Genomic DNA, 23619 nt, shown 5'->3' on the forward strand with positions numbered 1-23619 from the left:
AAGGTCCGGACCAGCAATCTGGGTTCACAATAGTAAGCAAAGAATTGCAAACTACCATGTTAAGCTTAAGCACAAAGCAAAGTTTATTTAAGCATAGGTACACTCTGGAAAGGGAGAGGGAGAGGGAGAGGGAGGGAGAGGAAGAAGGAGAGGGAGAGGGAGAGGGAGAGGGAGGGGGGGGGGAGAGAGAGAGAGAGAGAGCGAGAGTGAGAGAGCGGGCTGTGCACGCCCTCACCCTTGAATTGCCAAGAAACGTCCACGGCGGGGGGGGGGGGGGGTGCAAAACCACATGTAGATTTTATTATAATTATGGTATAATGAGTTTGGGTTTACTGTAGGTTATACACCTGTCTGGTCTGGGCATGCGCAGCCCAGGGAACTCCCCTTGTGTTACTGTGCCCCTCTTTATCAGGATAAGGTGCCCACCATACGACCATAGTTTCATCCGTTCTGGGTGGGATCAAGGGAGAGTCCCCAGATGGCTGGGTGTGTGACTTGATTTCTTCTTGTCTTTCTCGCCACTGTCACCTCCTTGCTGCTAATGTCTGGGAGGGTCCCCAGATGGTTGGGTGTGTGACTCGATTTCTTCTCCTTGTTTTTCTCACCACTGTCATCCCCTTGCTGCTAATGTCTGACTAACTACCTAACATTCCCATCTCAAGAGTATGGGACCCAATTCTTTGGGACATGGGCGACAACCACTCTGTTTCCTGCTGGTAAGGGACAGAGTTTTGACTGGGTCCCTCCTCTTGCTCTCTTTCAGCAAGGAGGTGGTCTGGAGTGATGACCATCAAAGGGTCCCATGTAGATCTGGGTCTCAGGGCCAGGCTGAACCAGCTGGTAGCCACATCACAGAACCATTTGGAATCGAATAGCTTGTAGGCATTCTGAAATGAGTCAAACAAGTAGGTTAATGATACAAGGGCCTAACAACAAAACAAAGGCTCTCAGGACTAATGGTCCCAACAATGGCAAGAGCCATGTCCATATCTGGGTCTCCATAGAGGAGAGGAGGGAGGAAAGCCAGCTAGGGCCTTGTCCTGCTCTCTCTTTCAGATCCTCTATTAGTTTGATGTTTCTTTTTAAAACCCGAAGGTTTTCTTCAACTTGGCCAGAGGTATTAATATAGAAGCAGCATGTTTCATTTAGCAGGGCAGAGACACCTCCGGCCTTGGCTGTCATAATATCAAGGGCCCTCATATTTTGTAAAACCACCTCAGCCAGAGAATCTAGGGCTGATTGTTGTTTCTCAATGGCTGCTGCTGTAGCCTTCCAAGATTCTTGAACCATGATGGTAAGATTGAGAATGCTCTTCTCTCAGTACCTCTCAAGAGGGGTACACTTGCAAACCGAAAAACTCCTCTAAAGACACCGTGGATCACTCAGGCCGATCAAGAATTGGGTTATCTGGAAGCAACCTAAGTGTCCATCCACAGATGAATGGATAAAGAAGATGTGGCACATATATGCAATGGAATATTACTCAGCCATAAAAAGGAACGAAACTGAGTTATTTGTAGTGAGGTGGATGGACCTAGAGACTGTCATACAGAGTGAAGTCAGAAAGAGAAAAACAAATACCGTATGCTAACACATATATATGGAATCTTAAAAAAAAAAAAAAGAAAAGAAAATGGTCAGAAGAACCTAGGGGCAAGACGGGAATAAAGATGCAGACCTACTAGAGAATGGACTTGAGGATATGGGGAGGGGGAAGGGTAAGCTGGGACAAAGTGAGAGAGTGGCATGGACATATATACGCTACCAAATGTAAAATAGATAGCTAGTGGGAAGCAGCCGCATAGCACAGGGAGATCAGCTTGGTGCTTTGTGACCACCTAGAGGGGTGGGATAGGGAAGGTGGGAGGGAGGGAGATACAAGAGGGAAGAGATATGGGGACATATGTACATGTATAACTGATTCACTTTGTTATAAAGCAGAAACTGACACACCATTGTAAAGCAATTATACTCTAATAAAGATGTTTAAAAAAAAAAAAAGGTTATCATGAGTATGTCCTCCCCAATCAGTAGTTCATTTTTGTCTCTTTTGGACAGGTTTTAAGGCTTCTTTGAGGAATGACCCAAGGTTGGGAACGTCTCTTGAGGAAGCTAAATCCTTTGTAGCCACAATGGTTGCCTCTGGGACAGCAGCAATGATTGTGCAGGTGCCCCTCCAAAGTGTGGGAAGATCTAGATATACCCCAGTACCACATAGGAATGAAAATCTGGTGCCCCTCAAGCATATCCCTGTCATGGTCCCCAGAGCCAGGCCTTGACCTGTTGGGAGTTTTCCTCTGGAAAAAGGCTGGGGTCCCATGGCCTAGGATTATATCCAGAAGCTCAAACCCCAAGGAAGTAATCATCTATACACAGAGGGGAGAATCTGGGTTCTGACTGATTATGAGTGTGATGGGGGGATTGACATAACAAATTTCTGAATATTAATTGGATTACATTATATTTTGGAGGAGGATTTTGTAGGACGGTTAAGTTAAGTAGGTGTCTGGTGGTCATGCCAATCCCTACATAATTCGTTCCCAGGGCTGAGCTGTTTACGGGGATATGGTCCTCACTAATATATTTCTTCGTTGCATTTTTCCTTGAGTTTCCCCAATACAAAGTGAAATTACCTTCGTATACTTTGTATTCATCTTCTTCTGACCAGGAATCCCACCCCAGGCTAGTCTGATTAAAGTTGAGGGTATAGTTACAAAAGGAGTCATTTAACCAGCCCAAGATGTGTCCCCATTCCTCCAAGTTCTGGAAACAAAGTTGTGTCTTTCCTAGAAGCTTGGAGTCTGTACCTACGCGGACAACTAGGCCTAAGGCAAAAGAGTCAGGGTCTACTTGCCTTTGGCCCCCATATAAAAGGTAATCCATCCCATAATATTGACCAAGTAAGTTATACAGCTGTTCGATGGAGGTAGGGAGGGCCAATAGGTAGAGTTCCTCTAGGTTTTGGGTTCCCTTGGGGCATATCCAACAGTCAGTTTTATTGGTTAATTGTGCAACTTGATTTACAGTGGGTGTCAGTGGATGGTGAGAATATGAAGAAATAAAGGGAAAGGAGCAAAGTCCAGTAACTTCAAGGAGAGATGTCATATTAGGGAAATAAGAGGCAGCATGTGAATTCATTTTGTGATGATATGCAAAATAGAATGAGAGCGTGCACAATGAGAAAAGTCAGGAGATACAGTAGGCCTATTACTTCTGCCAGCTGTGGGAATGGTAGGTTTATGAATTTAGAATGTACTTATCTTGTGGTTTTCATTTGAACAGGAGTTGGAGGTCCTCCAAAGGCTCACAGGTGTACTTAGCTGGGGAGATGTCCTTGGACTCGGTGGCTGTCCAGGGCTTTACCCGGGAATGGTGAATCCAACTGGCGATCCCTGGTACCTTAACATCTGTAGGAGGAGAGCAAGACTGGATAGGTTCCCTTCCAGGTCGGCTGAAGTTGAGAATCAGGGGAGCCATCATTCCAAGTTTTGATGAGTACTTGTGCTCCTGGAGAGTAAAGGCAAGGAGCAGACTCTGGGGAAGGAAGCCTTTTTATCCTGTAGTCCTGGAGGGCTTGTTGGAATTGTCCAAGGGAGGTGACATAAGATGTAATGGCAGAGGTGTCAGAGTCCATAAGTAGGTCCCCTCGTAAGAAAGGCCTACCATACAGCATTTCATAAGGGCTAAGGTTAAGTAAGGCCTTTGGGGCTGTTCTGATCCTTAAAAGAGCAATAGGGAGGGCTTCCTTCCAACTGAGGGAGGTCTCTTGGGTTATTTTTCTTAAGGTTTTTTTTTTTTTTTTTTTTGGCCACGACACACGGCATGTGGGATCTTAGTTCCTCGACCAGGGATCAAACTCTTGCCCCCTGCAGTGGAAGCGCAGAGTCTTAACCACTGGACTGCCAGGGAAGTCCCTTAAAGTTATTTTTAAATGTTGTTTGGCTCTTTCTACCTTTCCTGAGGATTGGGGTCTCCAGGAAGAATGAAGGTGGTACTCAATATCTAGAGCCTTGGATATCTGCTGAGTAATTTGGGAAACAAAGGCAGGTCCGTTATCACTCTGAAGAGACGACGGAAGGCCAAACCTAGGGATGATTTCAGTTAAAAGCTACTGGACTACCTCCGAAGTTTTTTCTGTCCTGATAGGGAAAGCTTCCACCCAGCCGGTAAAGGTGTCCACAAGCACTAAAATGTACTTATATCCTCGGTAGGGAGGAACCATTGTAAAGTCCATTTGCCAGTCTTCCCCTGGATATATTCTGTGTCTCTGAGCGGGAAGGGACAACGATGGTGGCTTACTTCCCTGAGCACTGTTAGTCAGACAAGTAGGGCATGATGAGGTTACCTTATTAAATACATAGTAAAGTCTCTTCTCAGAGAAGACAGAAAAAACAATCTGGTATAAGGCATCTCTCCCTAGGTGACAAGCCTCATGCAAAAATTTAATAATTTTCCATTGGATCGATTGGGGCAGGTGAGTTAAGTTTTCTCTCCGGTACCATCCGTCTGGGTCAAGGTGGTACCCATGATTTATGGCCCATTTGATCTCCTCAGGCAGGTAAGACGGGGAAGGGAGAGAACTAAGGGAAGGAACTAAGGCGCCCTCTATCACAAAGGGCTGAAGGGCTGCCTGTCGATTTCCTTTTGTTATTTCATCGTCACCCTTCTGGTGACTTCTGCAATGAATCATTGCTACCTGGGAAGGCTTGAGGACTGCCTTCAAGAGGGAGAGAATCTGAGGTCCATACTTAATCGGGCTGCTTCAGGCCGTCAGGTAGCCACGTTCCTTCCAGATAGCAGCATGAGCATGCAGAACCAAAAAAGCATATTTGGAGTCAGTATATACATTAAGGGCCTTATTTTCAGCTAGGGTTAAGGCTCGAGTTAAAGCAATTATTTCTGCTAATTGGGCTGAGGTCCCTGGGGGAAGAGTCCGGGCCTCAATAACCCGTGTCAAGGAGACCACCGCATACCCTGCCCTTCTACATCCTTTGGAAACAAAACTACTTCCATCAGTGAACCAAACTTCCTCAGGGTTTTGTAGTGGAGGATCGGTTAGATCGGGTCGGGGCAACAAGGAGTGAAATATTATATCTTCACATTGATGAACCGGTAGACCTTCCCCAGGGAAGAGGAGCAGTGTAGCTGGAGTTAAAGAGGAGCAGACCGTGACACGTAGGTCTGGGTTCTGCAACAGTAATGCCTGACGTTTGGGGATCCTGCCATCTGGGAGCCAGAAGTGGCCTTTCCCGTCCAAGAGAGCGGTAGCCTGATGGGAGGTGTACACCGTCAGGGGCTGCCCCAGCTTGAGCTTGGAGGCTTCTTCCTCCAACCAGGCCAAAGCAGCAACTACCCTAAGACAGCTGGGCCATCCAGTGACCACTGGGTCCGGTCTCTTTGACAGATATCCTACAGGTCTCAGGACAGGGAGAAGTTCCTGAGTCAAGACTCCTAAAGCCAGCCCTTGTTTTCCTGCCACAAACAGTTGAAAAGGTCTATCGGTTCTTGGGATTTCCAAGGCTGGGGCCTGAGATAGTTAACGTCTTTAGCTGCTGGAAAGCTCGGGTTTGGTTAGGGCCCCAGAGCAGAGGTTAGGAGTCAGATTTTCCTTTCGAGGCCTCATAAAGAGGTTGTGCTTTTAGTCCATAATTAGGAATCCATAATCTGCAATACCCGTGAGGCCTAAAAAGGCTCGGAGCTGTTTTTGGGTAGTTGGCTCTGGCAGATCTAAGATCCCTTGTATTCTCTCAGGGGAGATCCTGCATTCCCCTGGGGAGGGGGTTACTCCCAGATGTTTGACTTCCTGCTGTGCCAACTGGACCTTGGACTTAGAGACTTTATAGCCTCATTTGGCCAAAAAATTAAGGGTCTGGGTAGCATGAGTTAAGGCTCTCTCGTGGTCTGGGGAGCAAATAAGAAGGTCATCCACATACTGGCTGATAGTCCCTCCTTCCAGGCGTAGATCTTGGAGGTCCTAGGCCAGAGCCTGGACAAAATGGTGAGGGCTGTCTCGGAACCCTTGGGATAGGACTGTCCAGGTGAGCTGTTGTCCTCTATTCCCTTCCCCATGTCACTCAAAAGCAAAGAGGTAGTAGGACCGCGGGTCCAGAGGTATGGAAAAGAAGGCATCCTTTAGGTCTAACACAGTGAACCAGGAGGCTGTGCCTGGGATGGTCCCCAACAAGTTGTACAGGTTGGGGACTATGGGATGGAGTGGGACAGCTGCCTCATTGATAGCTCTTAAGTCTTGGACCGGTCTGTATTCCCTGTCTGGCTTCTTAACAGGTAAGATAGGGGTGTTACAGGGAGAACTGTAAGGAATAAGTAGCCCATGTTGTAAAAATTTGGATATGAGATGCTGCAGTCCCCTTGGGGCTTCTGGGCGAATTGGATATTGTTTCTGATTGGGGAAAGAGTTTGGGTCCTTTAAGGTGATAAGCACTGGGGAGGCGGTTATAGCTCTCCCTGGCTTTCCATCGGCCCAGACCTGGAGGTCTACTGGCAACTCAGCTGAGGCTGGTGTGCCAGTCCTCAGAGGGGGCTGTGTCTCTAAGACTAAGAACTGGAGGGGTGTTACTGGGGTGCTTCCCCCAAGTAGCAGTCTGGTTCCCAGCTTGTTCATGATGCCCCTGCCTAACAGTGGGAGGGGGCATTCAGGTATGACCAGGAAGGAGAGAATGTATATCCTTCCCAGTAACAATACAAAGGGAGAGTGAAAGGCCTAGTAGTAAGTTTACCTGAGACTCCTGTAACCTGACAGGAGTCGGAGGAGAAGGTTCCAGAGAAAGAAACTAGGACAGAGTAGGCAGCCCCCGTATCCAATAAGAAAGATATGGTCCTACCTGCCACATCCAGGTTTGCCCTTGGCTCCAGTCCAGTAATACTGACATTAAACAGAGGGGCCACCTGGAGTGGAGGGCCCCCGTCAATCTAGGGCCATCCAAGGGGCCGCCCCTGGCTCCTCGGCCTTTCAGCCCAGGGGCAGTTGGCTCCCCAATGGCCACTTCTTTGGCATTTTGGACAGGGTATCTTAGGAGGCTTGTCCTTGTTGGGGCACTCCCTTGCCCAGTGGCCAGGCTTTTTGCAGACCTGGCACCGGTCTTGGCTTCCGTTGGGACGGGTCTGGGCTTCTCCGGATGAGGTTTGACCCTGTAGGGCTGCCAATAATTGGGCCTGCCTATTTTTTTTTCTCTTTTCCCTCTCCTGAGCCTTGACCTCCTCCTCCTGGTCCCAGTTATAAAAGGTAGTGGTGGCTGTAGCTAGAAGTTCATCTAGATTAACATTGGGCTCCTGCGTAAGCTTTCGGAGCTTCCTCCTGATGTCCGGTGCAGACTGGGTAAGGAACCTATCCTTTAAAATGGTTTTTCCTTCAAGGGAGTCCAGGTCTAGGTTGCTATATTTAACTATTGCCTCCTTGAGCCTTTCCAGGAAGGCTGTAGGGTTTTCATTGGGTTCCTGACTGATGGCAGAAAACTTTGAGGAATTAATGGGTTTCCTTCTGCTTGTTTGGAGTCCAGCTTTTATACAGATTATAAAATGTTCCTTTTCCCATTGTCCACTGGGGTTATTGTAATCCCAGTGAGGGTCCTTATGGGGAATGGTGGCTTCCCCCACAGGATATTTTGAGCTGGATAAATGGAGGCTGTCCACAAAGTTGCAGGCCTTCTTTAGGACCTTTTCTTTCTCAGTATCTGATAGAGTTTGCTCTGAGATTATCATGACATCCTTCCGGGCTAAGTCAAAGGGCAAAGTTGTCAATGTAGTGGTCAGGATCATCAGAAAATTTACCTAGTTTCTGTCTGATGTGCTTTAACTCTAGAAGAGTAAAAGTCTTCTGAATGAGTTGGGGTCCAAATTCACCCGCTGTCTCCACCGAAGGGCAAATTCTAGGGGGAGGCCTTGTGGGAGTCAGATCTCCCAGGTAAGGCGTTAAGGGGGCTGTCGGTGGCAAAGGGGGATATAGATGGAGAATGGGGTGGGTTTAGTGCTATCCCCAGGTTTAAAGATTTTCTCCCTTTGGCTCTTATCTGGCTCAGGTTCCCTTTTAGCATGGCCCCGCTCAGATGAATCCTCTCGAGGAGAGGATGGGGGCTGTCTCATCAGGACCAGCACAGCAGAGTCAATTTTACAAGTCTTGCAGAGTTCTTCCTTACCTCTAAGAGCGAGAAAGTTTTGAACATTGGGAATCTCGCTCCATTTTCCTTGCCGTTTGCAGAATAGCTCTAGTTGAAGGATGGTATTAAAGTTAATGCTATCATTTAAGGGCCACTCTTCTTGGCTCCCCAGCTTATACTGGGGCCAAGCAGTGTTGCAGAAAAAGACCATTCTCTTTTTCTTTAGGGTGTCAGGGTCAAAGGCCGACCAGTTCTTGAGGATGCAGCCTAAGGGAGGCTCAGGTGGCAGGAGGCCAGAGGTTTGGTTACCCATCTGGAAAGAGAGAGAATACACAACACTGAGGTCAGGGGAGTCTCAGCGTCCTGGTATCCCCGACCGCCTGCAGGAGAGGCCGTCCCCTCCTCCTGGTATCAGTGGAGGGCCCTGGCCATAGCCCTCCAGGACTACTGTCTGTCCCCTCTGGCCCAAAGGCAGTGTCACCAACAGAGATCCCCCTGCCTTACTGGGGAGTAAGTACTGGGGAGTAAGTAAGTACTGTTACTTACACGCAACATTCAGGGAGAGGAACAGACCGTGTGCCAATGGCTGTGTCACCTACAGAGATTCTCTCACCTGGATGAGCAATTGGTTTTTAGGTAGAGGGAATATACAACATTAAGGCTGTGTCACCAATAGAGATTCCCTCTCCTTAACGAGCCGTTTGTTTGTACTCTCTGGCTCCTCAATCTCATAATAGCGTGGCTACTCCTTCTTTCCCATTGCCAGTGGGCCAAGGCTCCTATGCAGGTGATCAGGACCGTAAAGGCAAGTCCCTGGAGATTCCTGACAGGCTGGCAATCAGCAAGGTCTGGTAAGTGATGGAAACTGTTCTGGGTAGCTGAGCGGAGGAAGAGTTGGTTTTCCTTAGGGACCATGTAAAACAGGTGTTCGAGACGACAAGGAAAAGAATGAGGGGATCCCAAATTAGAGTGGTCTGGCCAAAAAGTGGTGTATGGAACTGCTGGAAGTCCCCACAAATATAACAGATTGGGTGTTTGGGGCGGCCATCAGCCTGACCTATCCACAGAAGAAAGCTCCTTCGAGTCTCAAAAGAGGAAAGAAGGGCCCCGAAATGAAAGTGGGAAAAAGACCTCCCAGAGTCCCACTGTTGATCTTGGTTCCAGTCAGTGACAGAAAAAATGATTAGGAGGTCTAGTAAGCTGAGCCGGAGAGAGGTGTGAAGCCTTCTCTATAGCCGTAATTCAAGGAAGCTGATCAGGGAGGACGGTTTGACAGGAGAGGTGTAAACACTTAACAGAGTCAGAAGGTGGCAATTCGTCCACCGTTGCTGCCGGCAGTTGTGAAGGACGCAAGCGAGAGGCCGGGAAGGAGAGCTGTGAGTAGAAAAATAAAACAGCAATAGGGCCATTTCACGTTAGCAGCGACAGAGTAGTCCCCTCTCAGGTGAATGAGGCAAGGAGGAGAGGCATGTAAGACAGGCGGGGCAACTGTCATGCAAATGGACGAAAACCTGGGAAAGTGCAAGGGTGCCGGCGGGCGCAATGCTACGTTTAGCGAATGCGGAAGCGGGGAAGCCGTAAAGCAGGCTGCGGGAAGCTGCAAAGCAGGCGCGGGGAAGCCGCAAAGTAGGCGTCGCAAACGTACCTCTGATCAGAAAGCCGGGGGAGCGACTAGGCAGTGGCCCAAACGTACCGTTGCGGATTCGACTCAAGGTAAGAGCAGTGTCACCGGGGGGACGTATGTTATAACAAAATAGCTTGAACCGAGGAGGTCAACGGAAGGCCCGGACCAGCAATCTCGGTTCACGATAGTAAGCAAAGAATTGCAAACTACCCCGTTAAGCTTAAACACAAAGCAAAGTTTATTTAAGCATAGGTACACTCTGGGTGGGGGTGGAGGGGGAGAAGGAGGGAGGAGGAGGAGGGGGAGGGGGAGGGAGAGAGAGTGAGTAGGCTGTTTCTTTATTTTTAAACCGAAGAGTGGGATTTTAGTTCGTCCCAGATCTTGGCCATTTTCTACTTTGGAGTGAAGGAACTTTTTTTTTTTTTTTTAATTTTATTTTATTTTTAGTTTTGGCTGTGTTGGGTCTTCGTTTCTGTGCTAGGGCTTTCTGTATTTGCGGCAAGCAGGGGCCACTCTTCATTGCGGTGCGCGGGCCTCTCACTATCGCGGCCTCTCTTGTTGCGGAGCACAGGCTCCAGACGCGCAGGCTCAGTAATTGTGGCTCACGGGCCTAGTTGCTCCGCGGCATGTGGGATCCTCCCGGACCAGGGCTCGAACCCGTGTCCCCTGCATTGGCAGGCAGATTCTCAACCACTGCGCCACCAGGGAAGACCCGAGTAGGCTGTTTTTGAGAGCGGGCTGTTTCAGCGAAGTGAAGCAAGGCCAAAGCAAATTTTATCGACCCAAAGGTACACTCTACACTCTCAGAGAGAGAGCGGGCTGTTTCTGCGAATGGAAAGCAGCTATACACGCTTAAGGGTGCTTTTAAGGAGCATTTTGCAGGGAGGCGGGGGTGAGTGACAGGGGATCATTATTTGATTGACAGTCCCGAGCTATGTAACAAGATTACTGCTGCGCATGCTCTCACCCTTGAATCGCTAAAAAACGCCCACGGCGGGGGGGGGGGCGGCCAAACCACATGTAAATTTTTTTTATAATTACGGTATAATGAGTTTGGGTTTACTATAGGTTATACGCTTGTCTGGTCTGGGCATGCGCAGCCGGGGGACCTCCCCTTGTGTTACTGTGCCCCTCTATTATCAGGATAAGCTGCCCACCACACGACCATAGTTTTACCCGTCTGGGTGGTGTCAAGGGAGAGTCCCCAGATGGCTGGGTGTGTGACTTGGTTTCGTCTTGGTTTTCTCACCACTGTCACCTCCTTGCTGCTAATGTCTAACTACCTAACAAAAGTACTCCTTCCACCTAGGTATATCAGGTTATAAATTAAGCAGAGGATAATATTTGTAAGAGAGAGCCAGATATAACCAGAACTCATCGATGCTTGTGTTAATACAACATATGGAATAATTGTAGTTATGTGTGTGAATAAATTGGTCCTCAGGTTCTCTACCAGGTTTCATCCATATCTTTTGATGAATCCTCTCTGGCATCTTCAGTATCCATGGCAACAATGAAACACATATGCCAATATCATACCATGAAGAGCTGGCAAGGTAGGGCATTTGGGGCATTTAGTACACTTAAAATTCATACCATATCCTTTAAGACATCAGTTAAAATTTTGTGAAATGACTGTTTTGCTCAAGATCAACATATCTACCATTTTGAGCATGTACTTATATATTAGGCACCTTAACTATGTAATTGCAGTTAATCCTAACAGCAATATTATTATCTCCATTTTATTTATGAGGAAACTGAGAAGATGCAATTTGCTTGAAGGCACACAGCTAGTAAATAACAGAGCCAGGATTCAAAGCTGAGCCTGTCCGGCTCCAAAACGCAGTCAGACTCACATCCTTATACACTCCCACTCCAACTGTACTAAAGCAAGTGTCCCCCCGATCCCCCCCCAACCTTTTTTTTTTTTCTTTGCCATTTTGATACATTAATTTGCAGTCTGTTAAACTGGCTTTTCACGTAGACCTTGTTTGTTAATGGATATTAATACTTCTGTTCTAGAACTAGCTTTCCCTCCAGGGGGCCCAGGAACATTTCAAAGCCACATTGAGCAGCAACAATTATTTTCCTTAACAAATTTCTCACCTAGTCATAAAGTGATTGTGGATGTTGCCAGTGTATATTTGTGTTTACATCCTGACTGTGAGCATTAGCGCAGGAAAACATCAAAGTTTTGTGGGTGACAAAGAATCACCTCTGATCTTTGCTTCAAAGACAACCAAACAAACAAAAAAAGCCCTTCCCATCAACACCTTTGGGATTAATGTCAATTAAGCTTTCTCCTCAACTTGTCTATACAAGTATGCACGTTATAATGAATTAAGCTTGTTAAGAAACCATAAACCTCCTCTAAAATGGCAGTAAAATACCTACAGCACACACTTAATTTTTCCTGATGTATTATAAGAATTTTAGTAAATGGACCCTTTTTATGCCTTAGCCCTGATTCTCTAACCCCAATTTTAAAAAAGTGTCAATAAGGCCCCATCAGAAAGAGGGATGAGTGCTGTTTCTAAGCCCCCAAATCTAAACTGACATTTTCTGTAATGTCTGCAGAACTTTCCTTTCCTTCCTCTGCTGAGCCCACATCTAATATTCCTCTTTGTCTGAGCACAAACTCAGCTTCACAAAGCCTTTTGTTCTGGATCTGGGACTTGTTCAAATCTCAAGTCTCAAGTCAGAATGGCCATCATCAAAAAATCTACAAACAATAAATGCTGGAGAGGGTGTGGAGAAAAGGGAACCCTCCTACACTATTGGTAGGAATGTAAATTGGTATAGCCACTATGGAGAACAGTATGGAGGCTCCTTAAAAAACTAAAAATAGAGCTACCATATGATCCAGCAATACCACTCCTGGGCATATACCCAGGGAAAACCATGGTTCAAAAGGATACATGCACCCCAGTGTTCATTGCAGCACTGTTTACAATAGCCAAGACATGGAAGCAACCTAAATGTCCATTGACAGAGGAATGGATAAAGAAGATGTGGTACATATAAACAATGGAATACTACTCAGCCATTAAAAAGAATGAAATAATGCCATTTGCAGCAACATAGATGGACCTGGAGATTATCATACTAAATGAAGCAAGTCAGAGAAAGACAAAGATCATATGATATCACTTATATGTGGAATCTAAAAAAAAAAATTATACAAATGAACTTATTTACAAAATAGAAGCAGACTTAGAGAACCAACTTATGGTTACTTATGGTTACCACGGTGGGGGGGGAATAGTGGGGGGGAGGGATAGTTAGGGAGCTTGGAACTGACAGGTACACACTGCTATGTTTAAAATAGATAACCAACAAGGACCTACTGTAAAAAAAAATAGAAATTTAAAAATTAAAAAAAAAATTATCAAGTCTACCTCCCTCCATCTCTGCTGGGACATGGCAACCTGAGGAAGGAGGCTCTGCTCCTGGAACTCTTCTGGGGCTGGTTTTGTGTCTCATTTCTGTCTCCACAATGCCCGGTGCTACCTCGACCACATCACGTACTGTCCGACCGTCATCCATGAACTCTTGGAGAACCAGGACTATGTTTGGATCATCTTTGTATCCCAGGCACGTAGCCCGGTGCTCAACACAGCTGCTGCTCAGTTAGTGCCTGTTGCCCAATTAAGTGCATGAATGGAAGTGAGACCACCCTTCACCCATGAGGCTGAAAATGAGAGTCCCCAGGAGTCTGGGGAAGGAGAGGGAGAACCCCTAGGGGTATATGTCGTCTGGAGCAAGAACAGGCAGTTGGAGGATGTGATGTAGAAAGGTCAGAGGGAGGCAGAGGAAGTACACTTAGTAAGTAGAAAGGGGCTCATCAGGCACAGGCTAAGATGAGGTAGATGATGGATGACAGCCGTTACTGGGCACAGGCTAGAGCTTCAGGCCCCAGAGGGCTGATATCATTTTCCTTGTAATCAGTGTCCATGATAGATGCTATCCTTTTTAACTCTTCCCATCCAGAAGTGTTTGGCTGGGATTCTGTATTTCTGTATTATATATTTATGTGAGGTCTATGCTAATGTGGTAGTTCCCTCCTTTGTGTGATAAATGCTTAAAAGCTTCCTCAGTTGTGTACACCCATGACCTTCGTGATGGGTCTGCCCAAAAAGGAGCTTGGTAAGACCCCCAGGCTGGATCAGATTACTTGTAAGTAATCTATTATTGAATTTGATTAAGGGCATTATGAAATACCTTAAAATGGTTTTTAAACATTTTCAATTAAAATGCCCTGAATTTAATAATTCATTCAGTCAACAAGTATGTGTTGAGCTTCAGATGTGTGTTAGCTACTATGTTAGATCTAAGGAGATGGCCTGGTACAGCCCACAGTCTTAGTTAAAATTAAAGTAGGAAAAGTATATGTAAAAACGTTGCACTTTTCCCATTCCCTCTATACTTCTACAGCCACTGCCATGAAGAATATGGAAGAATGTGAGCACAAGCAAAAGACAGAATATCCATTATTTTACATTTCGTCTGGATTCTGGCATCTATAAAATGGGTGATTTCTCCTCTGAGTTTCTGAAATAAGATAAGACTTGATGTGGGAGAATTTTATGAATATGGATTATTTTCTTCATTATGTAAAACTCATCCCAGAGTCCAGATAACAAACATTAATAATAGCATGGCCAGAAGCACAAAGCAAATACGTTACATGGACTCAGTTGCAGTAAACAGAATTCACATCGGCAACTGCAGCTCAGCTGGTCTCAGAGCCCCGGAGGTCGGGAGAGGCTGCCCCTTCCTGCCCTGTTCCTTCAAACTCATCCAGGAGAGAAGCCCTTCCTTCCCTGGGGAAGAGGAAGGAAGGGAGCAGAGACAGACAAGCATGTTATTCTACTAGAAATACCTCCACCTGGAACCTATAGGCATAGGGAATTAAGCACTTCCCACTAACCGGCTACATATTTTGAAATAGTTGATTTCGTTCCTTATGATTCTGACCTCGATTCTGTCTTTCAAAAACAAGTAAATCATAATGTGTATCTGACCTAATTGCTGAAATAAGGACTGCATTCTCCTACAGTGATGTACACCAGTAACCATTGCCTAGGATGGAAAAGATATTCTCTGACTAGTCAGAGCTCTGCAAAAGCACCACGTTTAAGAATTTTTCTTCCTTCATGCACCATCAATCCCAGGCCTGCGGCATCAGTATTGGGATTGATGGAAAGATGTCAGTGATCAACAATCATTCTAAAGCACATTAGCACAAACTTCTCAACTGGCTTGACATGTAAACATGGGGATACAATATCCTGACACACCAACTTACTTTTGGCATGTTTTTTCCAGCAAGCTAGCCTCATTCAACATGGCTTTAATAATGTATTTCAGTCTTACTAATCTTAGTGAAAATAACAGTTTTGAAAAAACAAATAGACCTCAATTTATAAGGCAACCCTTTCACTTCCTTCCTGTTTTGATGATCACTTGAAAGATTTATCTTATTCTCCTTTTGAATTTGGATACTGGAATTTTAAAGAGCAGCTGATAAAGTACATATTCCAGACTTTAAAGTTTTAGCCTAATATTAACTCGTCAGAAAAAAAAATCTAGGAGATTTTCATTTTTCATGAAAATATAGCAATAAAAAGGCATTTGCAGTTACAAAACAGGTCAAGGTTATTTGTGGCTCTCATTAATCCTGCCCCTCCTGTGAAAAAGGCTAAAAGCATTGCCTACATTTTGCAGATGGAAAAAAAGTAGCAGGTTCCATCTTGCTCTGGGTATAATAGCAAAGCCTGTGGTAGAGCCAGAAATAGAAGCTGGAGGGATTTGTGTTCCTTTTCTGATGTAGAACAGGACTCATCTGAAGCAGTCTCATTAAATTGTGCTACTGAAGAAGCAGGTCTAGCTCTTCACTCCATTTTCTTTAATAGAATTAAATAGTCCATTTTTTGCTGTACTTTCAATTGGATACCTTATGCTAATTAGTTTAACTGGCCAAATATAATTTATATACTACTTTCATAGAGTACATTGGATGCTAAGCATAATGGATGTTGACTAAAAATATATATTCACAACCTAAAAGTTGAGAGTTATGTATTATTTGGTGGAAATTTTTAGGACTTCAAGCCCGGGAGGCAGCATCTCAAGTAACCCTGAGAGAACTGCTCCGAGGAGGCGAGGTAAGGGCCAGGACATATAGGAGTTTTGCAACAAAGGGCAGGTAGTTTGAATGTCAAAAGATTATTGTAAATTAAAGAAAACCAGATATCTCAAGTTAAGGAATTTAGCGCTTTTCTATGCATGGGAAGATGCAAGAATCTGGGCTCACTGAAGTCATTCCTTTGATATGCACCTCAGCTCTCCAGGCCAGCATCCAGTGTTTTCACATCGGTGTTTCCTCAGGACTCAACATACGGCGTGGCTGCAGTCTGATGGCTGCTAGATGGCAGGTATTCTTTTCCTTCCTGAGCTCCCTCGGGGCTCACCAGGTTACCTTCGGCTGCGGCTTCAATCGCTGATGACTGTGACATCCTTTGTTTACTGACATGGCAGGCAATAGTCCATTTCTCATGGAAAACATGTAATTATTTTAAAGAGCGCTTTTTTTTTTTTAAGGAAAAGCAATATTTAAAATCCAATATAATCAAATACTATAGGACAGCAAGTGCCATTGTTCAGGTTCAGCTGGTCAACACGCAGCTTCTAACATGGCTATCAACATAATTCTAGATTTTCTCAAGAGTTCTAATTGAAATTCCACAATCACTTTTAGGGAAAAGCACCTTCAGAGTTAGAGAAATTGAGAATTCCATGCTGCCATCCTGTGTCCACCATCTGGCCATTGCAGCTGTGATTTCTGTTTCCTTCCCTAAGGTTATGTTTGTGTACACGTGTTGGGGAGGAACCTGACCCACTGTTTGGATGTGCTCACAATTCCTAATATGTTTACCAGCCACCTAAACTATTAGAGTGGCAGGAGAAGAGCTCTCACAAAATATTAGCAATATGTGGGTCCTCTGGTACAAAATGAGAAATTGTGTACCCAGTAGGTGGCTGAAAGGAGTAAATAAGCTAATCTGTGTAGAGCAGTTAAAGGAGTTCAGAGCATGTAGTAAGTGGGCAATAAAGGTTAGCTCTTATTGTCTTCAACCTGCTGGCCTGAACACATGCCAGCCTTGCAAACATCAACTTTTACTGACATGCATGTATACAACATATTATTAATGAGCATTATATATGGGCAATTTTATGGTCTACAAGTTCTGGCAGCCACCAGCATCTCCAGATAACCCCGCCCTCCACACCCCAGTCCCCTACCCCCAAGCCCAGTTTATATCATGCCTATCCTGCATCTCTCTCCATCCCCATCCCTAGGCTTTTTGTGCAGAACTCACAGCAGCCTTCCTACATTTCCACGAATGCACTGAGCTCCTTCCTGGAGCCCACACTCTGCACATGCTCTTCCCTCTACGTGGAACTAAACCCCAGGCTCCTCCACTTTGCCTCATAAACTCATCTTCAATTTTCTGCTTAATCACCCCTTCCTCAACCTCACAGCTGAGTCTCTGACCTCCATCTTAGCTCTTAAGTGGTAATTTCACGTTTTAAAAATGTGATTCTTGTATTAATATGTTTTACCCGCTAGACTAAAAGTTCCACATGGGCAAGGTCCATGATTTGTTCTGTTTTTTTTTCTTTTTCTTACTATCTATGTACCTCTAGGTCTACCACAGGGCTTGGCATATGGTAGTTCTCAATACATATGAGTTCTATAAATAAATAAACACATCCCAACAGGAGACAATTCCTTCCAAGGACTGAGCATTTCTCTCTTTCCACTTTATTTCACAATCACTGTTCCCCTCACCCCTGGCTTTACTCAACTATACTATGAAAACACACATGTTTTAGAAGGTAAAAATAGCTTGGAGAAAATAAAATGTAATTTAATTTAAAAGGGAGAGGGAGGAAAAGAGACATCAATGAAATAAACAGAGTTATAAATGGGGCAGTGAATCAGCATAAGCAAAGGGCAGTGTGAATAGTGGTTACACCCATTTCTTAAGCCAGACTGAAGAGCAAAAGAGAGAAATTTGAAGAGGCAGGAGATAAATAAATAGCCTGGGAGGGCTGAGGAAGCCAATAGGACTGGAGCCCAGACCAGAGCCGTGGGATTGGTGCTGCTCTGGGGGAAGGGTTCCCCCCAGCTGCAGAACACTGGGAAGGATAAAGCAGGCTGCAGGCCTATTCAGGGCTGGGAGAGGAGACCTGGGAATCTGAAGGGTTTGAAGACCACTATCCCACCCCCATGACAGCTAGCTTCCTTCCCGAGCATCCTCTCACTAGTGACTGCCACCAGGACTGTGGACCATGAGTACCGCAGCCCGGGGCCATTGTCCTTGTCCATCTTGGTCCCCTCTGCAATATGGATCCAAATAGGACCCTACTCGGGATCTCTGGTAAAGAGCCTTCCATCACATTTAGTCATTTCTACAGTGAAGTATATTCCAAAGCAGCACAGTAACACCAGTCATGGTAAGTTTTGCTTCTTTATTTCTTAATGTCATAAGGGGCATTTTTCACAGCAAAGACTACTGTCTATCTTTAGTTTTCCAAGTTGTAATAAATACTTAGGTTTTTCTCCTTATCACTTATTACCCTACGACATTTTATTTTTACATCTTGATTTTGTTTTTGTTCTCCACTAGAATGTCAAAGTCCTTTGTTTCGCCTTTTTAAAGATTAGAAGGGTGCATGGCACATAGTAGGCACTCAAAATAAATTAAACTGTGGCATAGGAACGAGCAGCTCAGCATTCTAGGGGGTTGTGTGACCGGGAGCCCTGGACCAGGCGCTAACCTGAGGAGAGGATACAGGAGAAGGCCTCGCTAGGAGAGTTCTTGTGGAAGGAACGTTGGCCTGGGAGAACCAGATGCACGAGGGCTAAGGCCTGGGGAGGCGCCAGATAAATCCGGTTTCCGCGCGCGGACTCCCTGAGGCTCCAAAAAGCACGTTCCACGCACAGTCAGCTAGTTCTCCCGCCATAGCCAAAGTCGAAATGCCGGGCCCCGCCCCCCCCCACCCCTCTCCGCCCCGCTCCGCCCCGCTCCCTCTCCTCACCTCTCGGCCCGGAACTTCCCTGGGACTGGTTGCCTACCCCACGGCCCTCCTCCCGTCCCGCCCCCTCCCCAATCGTCCCGGGGATTGGCTGCCCGCCCCGCAGCCCTCCAGGTCCCGCCCCACCTGCTGTGTCTCCGCGGGCGTGGGTCTCTTTGTCCCACGGAGTTGGGCGGTGAGTGTGGTCTCTTGGCCTCTTGCGGCGGGGAGGGTTCCCGGCCGGTCCGCCGGCCCGGGTGGGGCTGGGCTCGCCTCGCGTCCCCTCGAGCTTTGCCCGCCCGGAGCTCCGCTGCTCCCGGCGGCCAGAACGCAGTAGAGCAGCTCTCGGCGGCCCGGGGAGGGGTAGGAGGGAGGGGACGGCAGTGCCTGTCCCGGGGCCGCGCGAGGCACACACACTGCGCCCAGCCTCCCGGAGGCTTCCCGGCCTGCTGGCCCGCGCGTGGTAACAAGTTTGCGCTTTGCTTCCCCAGGGCGCAGCCGCGGCTACTTTGCAGCGGGTTCGGGCCAGGCCCAGCCTGCGGCGGCAACAGCGGGTCTCTGACCGACTGTGAGCCTGGGGACTTTGTCTCCAACGACTGCGGGTGCAGCGGCCTGAGTTCTAAGCGCAGGTATGTTTCTATCTTTGAGTGAAATGAAATGGCCCGGACTCGAGCACGTGTCAGTGACCACCGGAGGGTTCCCAGGCACGTGTTTGGTGCAAAGGCCCGAATCCGGCTCTCCTTTAACAAAGGAAACGGACGTTCACAAGCAGAACAGCTGCTTCTAGTGGGTTTTCAGACTCGGTTAAAGAAACTGCTGAGGTCCACGGACACTGACGAGAGAGGAACGCAGGAAATGGTAGAGAGCCCTGTGAAAAACCCAAATCGCCCTTTCCTGTGCCCTTTCAAGGTTGACGCAGTGCCTTAAGAGGCTAACACAGAAGGGTAAAGAAAGTCTCCATAAAACCCAGAGAAGAGATGGTAGAACTCCTCTTTGGATCCTGTCTGGAGTCACAGCTGAACCAGAAGAAAATTTCCTTTCATTGTGAGCACCTTTGTGATATTTTTACACAGCTCAGAGCAGAAGTGATGGATTCAAACTTAAACTTAGCATTGATAGTACAAGTGTTGGTATTTGTCATTGAAGGCAGGGACAACCCACTAGAATGATATAAAGACTATAAATTGAGAAGAACATCTAAATGCACTAGCTGACAAAGGGCATAAAACCTCCAGAGTCACACTTCACTGGGTCGAAACAATAGTTACCTCCTCCTGTCATGAAATATCTCTGGGTATGCAAAAACTCACCCCAAATGCTTTGACTCAATTTTGTCCATCCCTCTTCCAAAGATGAACAATTATGCAAATCTTTATGGGCAGCTGGCTCTTGCCACCAATGGATTACCAACTTTGCTGTCCCTGCCAAACCTTTATATGCCTTCCTGCCAGATACGCCACAGAATCCTTTACTGAAGCATTGAAATTCACATTGTCCATCTCCTAGCCCTCATATTACTCAGTTTTGACAGACCTTTCCACCTATACTGCCATGAAAAGAGTGGGATAGATGCAGGTATTCCAGGACAACCTTTTCCCTTTCAGATACACCCCATAGAATATTTCTCATGTCAGTTGGACCCTATGGCATCAGACATGTCCTTGTGCCTAAGTACATTAACTTGGCTGCCACCCTGATTCACAAGCCAGTAGCCTTACACAAGCTTCCCCTTTTCACCTTTTTGTTCCCATGCTGTATCAGTTCTTACAAGTCCATAAAACACAACACCTCTCTACTCAATGAAAGACCACCTATGAACAGGCCCGTTAACTACCCCTCCATCATCTTGCACCTCTAATACTCTTAAACCCCTTATGATAAAGAACCATTCCACATGGTTACCTTACAACCATCGAGATGATTTCTAAACCACAAGAAGACCTCTTGGACATGTCCTTTAGCAAGCCAGACATGCTCTTCTGTGTGATGGCTCTTGTAAACAGAATTTTCAGGGAAGCTGACTATCCCACAGCAAACACTTGCTGCATGCTGCCCACTAGAAAATCAGCCCAAGCTACAAAACTCATAGCTCTTCCTAGGGCTGATACATTGGCAAAAGGGAAAGCTACAAACATTTACACCGACTAGATAAGCCCTTAGAGTCTGTCAGGCTGTTAGCACACTTTGGCAGTTCCACAGATTCTTGACCCCTGCAGGTACTGGTACTTCCTACAAATTATTTCCCAGTGTATAAATCTTACCAAGTTTCTGGAGGTAACCAATGTAGCTCAGGGAGTCATCCAAGACTCACATTGTCCTTTATGGCACTCCAGGTGGACTTTATAGACTCACCTCCAGCCTTAGGCTCTTTTCACTGTTTAGTTATTGTCTGCATGTTTAGTGGATGGTCTGTGCTAGCCAACTAGACATACTGATGCCACAACAGTTGTAACAAACTAATAACTTAGATTATTCCTTGTTTCGGCATTTCTTTATGAACTGAATCTGACGAAGGAACTTTTTTTTTTTTTTAATTTTTATATTTTTCATACAATTTTTAAAGGTTACACTCCATTTACAGTTGTTGCAAAATATTGGCTGTGTTCCCCGTGTTGTGCAGTACATCCTTATAGCCTACAAACCCAATAGTTTGTACCCTCCAGTCCTCCACCCCTATATTGCCCCCCCCCCGCCTCCACTGGTAACCATTAGTTTGTCCAAGGAACTCACTTTACAGCAGAAACAAGTCACTTGCTCACAAAGACTCTGAGAGGATATTTGTTAACATTTCATATTCCCTACCATCCCTTATCCTCAGGGAAGGAAGACCTTAAAATGTAGACATAAAAAAGAATGCCAGGGGAAAAAAAAAAATCTATCTAGAAACTAGACTTATATGGCTAGAAGCATTATCCCTGGCCCTTGTACAGATCCAGGATACTCCAAATGGACCCCTTTTGAAATAGTTTTTCGTCATCCCAGTGCCAGCTGGCATCTCTAAACCTTCCATTCCTGGGTTGGGCGAGCAACATGGGGACTTGAGTGAACAGTTCAGTACTCTGACTAGTTATATACAAGAACTTCTATACTTGGTGCATCTCATCAACAGGTGAAAAAAAGCATGGTCCTCACTGACAGGCCTTGCCATCCGTTTCTTCTAGGAGATGAGTATACATCAACATTTTTAGAAGAAAACGTACATTGTCACCTTGCTGGGAGAGGCCTTAGGAAGTACTGCTAACCATCTACCCTGTCATCAGAATAGAAGTCCTCCTGGATTCACGTGAGATACCAAGCTAGATCCATATCATCACCCCCCCCGACCCCGCCCCAGGACAATTAGAAGGCCATCCCTATGCGTGACCTCAAATTGAGGATTTCAAGAGCTTACTCAGGCTCCAGAAGCAGACGACACCACGAAGTAGACAGCTTTACCCAAGATCTCCGATCAAGAATTTTGTCTCAAAAAAAAAAAAAGAATTTTGTCTCCATTTATCTTCCCTTGCAACCTCTGCCTGACCTGCAAAATACTCTGACCTAGAAATTTAAACAAAACCCTTCCTCTTTCAGTTACAGAAGGACTGACTGGAGGTTGCTTGTCTAAACCTATCCTCCCTCTTGTTCCCCCACTACGGGCTCCCTTTCAGACTGTGTCTTGCTTCAGCGAATTCTTACTGCTTTTTCAACAGTTTTAGCATGGCCACAACACCCACTCACACCAATCTTTCAGACCCTGGCCACCTTAACTAATCAGTCTAATTGCTGGTTATGTCAGCGTCTAAATAACGCACCAGAACCTGAACTAGGTTTTGTCCCTGCCAGCGCAAGCACCTGGTGGACCCATTCTGGACAGTGGATGTATGGAAGGCACTCTGCTTCCTCCTACGGCAGAGTGACTTGGCATTGGGGAACCCCCATGGAGGCTTGAGGTCTGTCCTTCACTCAGGTGAGGGTATTGGAGGGAAAATTTTCTCTTTGCGTTGAAAATAAAAATGACACTGGACCCTTCCTAGGTAACATACCAAAACAATACTGTAATCGAACACTGGTTTGATTCCACAGATGACACCTTCACATCCTCCAAAGATGTTATAAATGAGTTCCAGACTGATTATTATAATGATACAAATGTTTGCCTCGTCACTGGACAGTATTCCTGGTCTGCAGGCCACACAAATAGGACCTGGAACCGCTCAGCTGTTCCCCTGGTTGGTCTGCCCAATACCCCAGGCCACAAATGAGTTGACCAGAATTCTGGAATGACCTGGTCAGGTAATGACACCTTTCTCGATAGCTGCCAAAACCAGACTGAAGGTCTCCTCTTACCAGATATTTCGCAGCCTGTTTTGCTCTTACAGCCTGACAGAGGCACATGGGAAATGGAGATATACAGATGCCAACATAACTAACGACAAAGGCCACCATGGACACCGAACTCCAACCTGGTGGGTCACAGGTTCCACTCTGACCTTGTTTGTGAACACCTCTGGTCTGTTTATTTTATGTGGCAATAAGGTATATAAAGGGTTCCCACCTAAATGGTCAGGGCGATGTGGACTTGGCTACCTGGCACCTTCCCTCACTAGTTATCCCACTTTAAATGCTAGCCGGATTACAGACCTGGGCTCCTTCAGGCGTAAAGTAGCACCGCGTAGACACATCCAACCAGACATTGTAGGCAAGCCACTCATGTATTGCAATCCTGATTCAGTAAGGACCCTTTTTCCAAGCTTGAAAACTTCGGTTCTAGAAGAAGCAATTCTGAACATTTCCAAAGTCAAGGAACAAGGATTC

At 46.1% G+C, this 23619-nt stretch overlaps 1 protein-coding gene across 9 annotated transcripts in view; it reads left to right on the top strand.

Annotated features, from left to right (window-relative positions):
- LOC309661053 (uncharacterized protein) overlaps positions 1 to 23619 on the top strand; it is a 37634-nt gene that overhangs the window by 12341 nt on the left and 1674 nt on the right. The window contains exons 1-9 of one of the 9 annotated variants that reach the window (XR_014263823.1): positions 299 to 9827; positions 10417 to 10526; positions 11183 to 11294; positions 15847 to 15908; positions 19317 to 19454; positions 21987 to 22108; positions 22648 to 22771; positions 22888 to 23097; positions 23184 to 23270. Coding sequence is in view for 1 of the 9 variants with exons in the window: in XM_082462329.1 (XP_082318455.1) it covers positions 9563 to 9827; positions 15847 to 15908; positions 19317 to 19397 (408 nt within the window). In the remaining 8 variants the exon portion in view is untranslated. Of the gene's footprint in view, positions 1 to 288; positions 9828 to 10416; positions 10527 to 11182; positions 11295 to 15846; positions 15909 to 16262; positions 19022 to 19316; positions 19455 to 21986; positions 22109 to 22303; positions 22772 to 22887; positions 23098 to 23154; positions 23271 to 23619 lie in introns of those variants that run through there. The other 8 variants (XR_014263824.1, XM_082462329.1, XR_014263825.1 and 5 more) reach the window with 8 other exon arrangements.

Source organism: Balaenoptera physalus (assembly GCF_965194825.1).
Source record: "Balaenoptera physalus genome assembly, chromosome: 5".
Lineage (NCBI taxonomy): Eukaryota > Metazoa > Chordata > Mammalia > Artiodactyla > Balaenopteridae > Balaenoptera > Balaenoptera physalus.